Source organism: Octodon degus, unplaced genomic scaffold, assembly GCF_000260255.1.
Source record: "Octodon degus isolate 3935 unplaced genomic scaffold, OctDeg1.0 scaffold00147, whole genome shotgun sequence".
Taxonomy (NCBI): Eukaryota; Metazoa; Chordata; class Mammalia; order Rodentia; family Octodontidae; genus Octodon; species Octodon degus.
In genome coordinates this window covers 3,030,666-3,032,368 of record NW_004524723.1, presented here as the reverse complement: position 1 = coordinate 3,032,368, position 1,703 = coordinate 3,030,666, and the positions used below count along the sequence as shown (strand labels likewise).

The window sequence follows — 1,703 nt, the reverse complement described above, 5'->3', positions numbered from 1 at the left end:
GAGAAGCTAGCTGCTTGAGCTGCTGCTACCTCTCCCTGGTGCTCTTGCTCTTTGCCACCACCATGAAAGGTTGCCCTCTGCTGTGTGCCACTCTGCCTTGGAGCCAGCTGAGTGTGGACTGAAAACTCCAGTAACTGTGAGCTAAATAAACCTTTCCTTCCTTCATTTTGAGTGTCAGGTATTTGTCCCAGCAATGAGAGAGGAGTGACTAAGACAGATTGTCTGTCCCCAGAGGGACTTGCTTAGGGCTGAGACAAGGTGTCAGAGAGCTCTTGTGGCAATGGGCAGTGCAGCCTAAAGACCAGAAGCTTGGAGACTGGTCATTTCTGGTTACCCTCGTAAACCCTGATATCTGCATTGCTTGTGGTGGCAACATGCCTGACATCACCCAAACTTGTAGCCCTTCCTAAAGTACTTACAGGAATGGTAGTGGTTATACTGAACAACTGTCTGATCCCAGTGCTGGGGATGGAACCCAGACCCTTACACATGCCAGACCAGCATCTACCACTGAGCTACATCCTTGTTACTTTGAAACAAAATCATCCCAGAAAGGCCAATCGCTAGTACTCATTCTCAGGTGAGCCACACTAAGATGACAGGCAGCATCAACACAACACTGTGAGCTCAAGTTCTCTGAAGAAGCCGCACCTATATTAAAGATTCTGCAGACTCCTCGACCTTGGCTGACTAGAATACCGTGACAGGGGAGAGAAGGAATGCTGCAGGGTTATAGCCAAGATTATCTTGGGCTATTTTAGGCCCTTTAATAGCCATTTACCATAACTTTTGTATCTGACCTAATATTCTCGTGACTAGTAAAGAATTCATCCCTACGTTTAGCAGTCCTCTAACTCCACCAACCCTAAAGCTCAGAATGCTACAAGCCAACATCTGAGGCATGTGGAGATTTCTCTACCTTGCTATGACCACCTAGCTGAAGTTCCTCCCAGTCACTGGGAAATGCATTGATTTATGACTTCTTTTGTTCTGTGACTACAGAAGTTCACATTGCCTCCTCCACAGTGGAACCTGTCATTCATGGTAACCTGAATTCATGCTCTGAGGCCATGGTCATTCATATTGAGCTTATTATAAAGTTTTCTTATTTCTTTTAAAGCAGAGCCATTATTTTACGGAAGTACCACCCGCCCAAGGCATGCTCTGAATTGTTAACGCGCACACTCACTTTAAGGCTTGGGTCATCTGGAATTCTTATCCAAAGATCACACAACACTACCAGAGTGTCCTAACTGCTTCCCACACAAAATGGAGGGAAGAAAAGCCTCCTTTCCCTAAAACAAGATTGACATTCAATGCTATCAAGACACTCAACTTACCATTTCATCTATTTGCATTTGTCATAATCCTATTGTAGGCAGCAGCAGTAGCAGGAGGCATGCACTTTGATGCACAGTGAATGTGTGTAGCATGTGGCACCTCCCTGCCCATGCCTCCCTCCCCCACCCCACTCATACCTCTTTGGAGCACCAAGCACATTTTGGGTGGATCATCAGACACTCTTCACAGGAGGAGGCACTCCCACTAGTACACATGTTGAGACCTTCAAAGAAAGGTAAAAATGCACCAATTAGTTCCTGGCTATAAACTTTATTGAGGAGGACTTTGAATGGCCTGGGAGAGGAGTTCAGGGTATTGCAGGCAGCTGAGTTAGATAAAAAATATTATAGGCAGTCAGACAG

The 1,703-nt window shown here is 45.9% G+C and overlaps 1 protein-coding gene across 2 annotated transcripts in view; it reads right to left on the bottom strand.

The window, feature by feature from the left end:
• Itgb5 (integrin subunit beta 5) overlaps positions 1-1,703 on the bottom strand; it is a 127,581-nt gene that overhangs the window by 116,923 nt on the left and 8,955 nt on the right. For both annotated transcript variants that reach the window (XM_012517149.2, XM_023702174.1), the window contains exon 2: positions 1,479-1,564. In XM_012517149.2, coding sequence (XP_012372603.2) covers positions 1,479-1,564 — 86 coding nt within the window. The remainder of the gene's footprint in view (positions 1-1,478; positions 1,565-1,703) is intronic.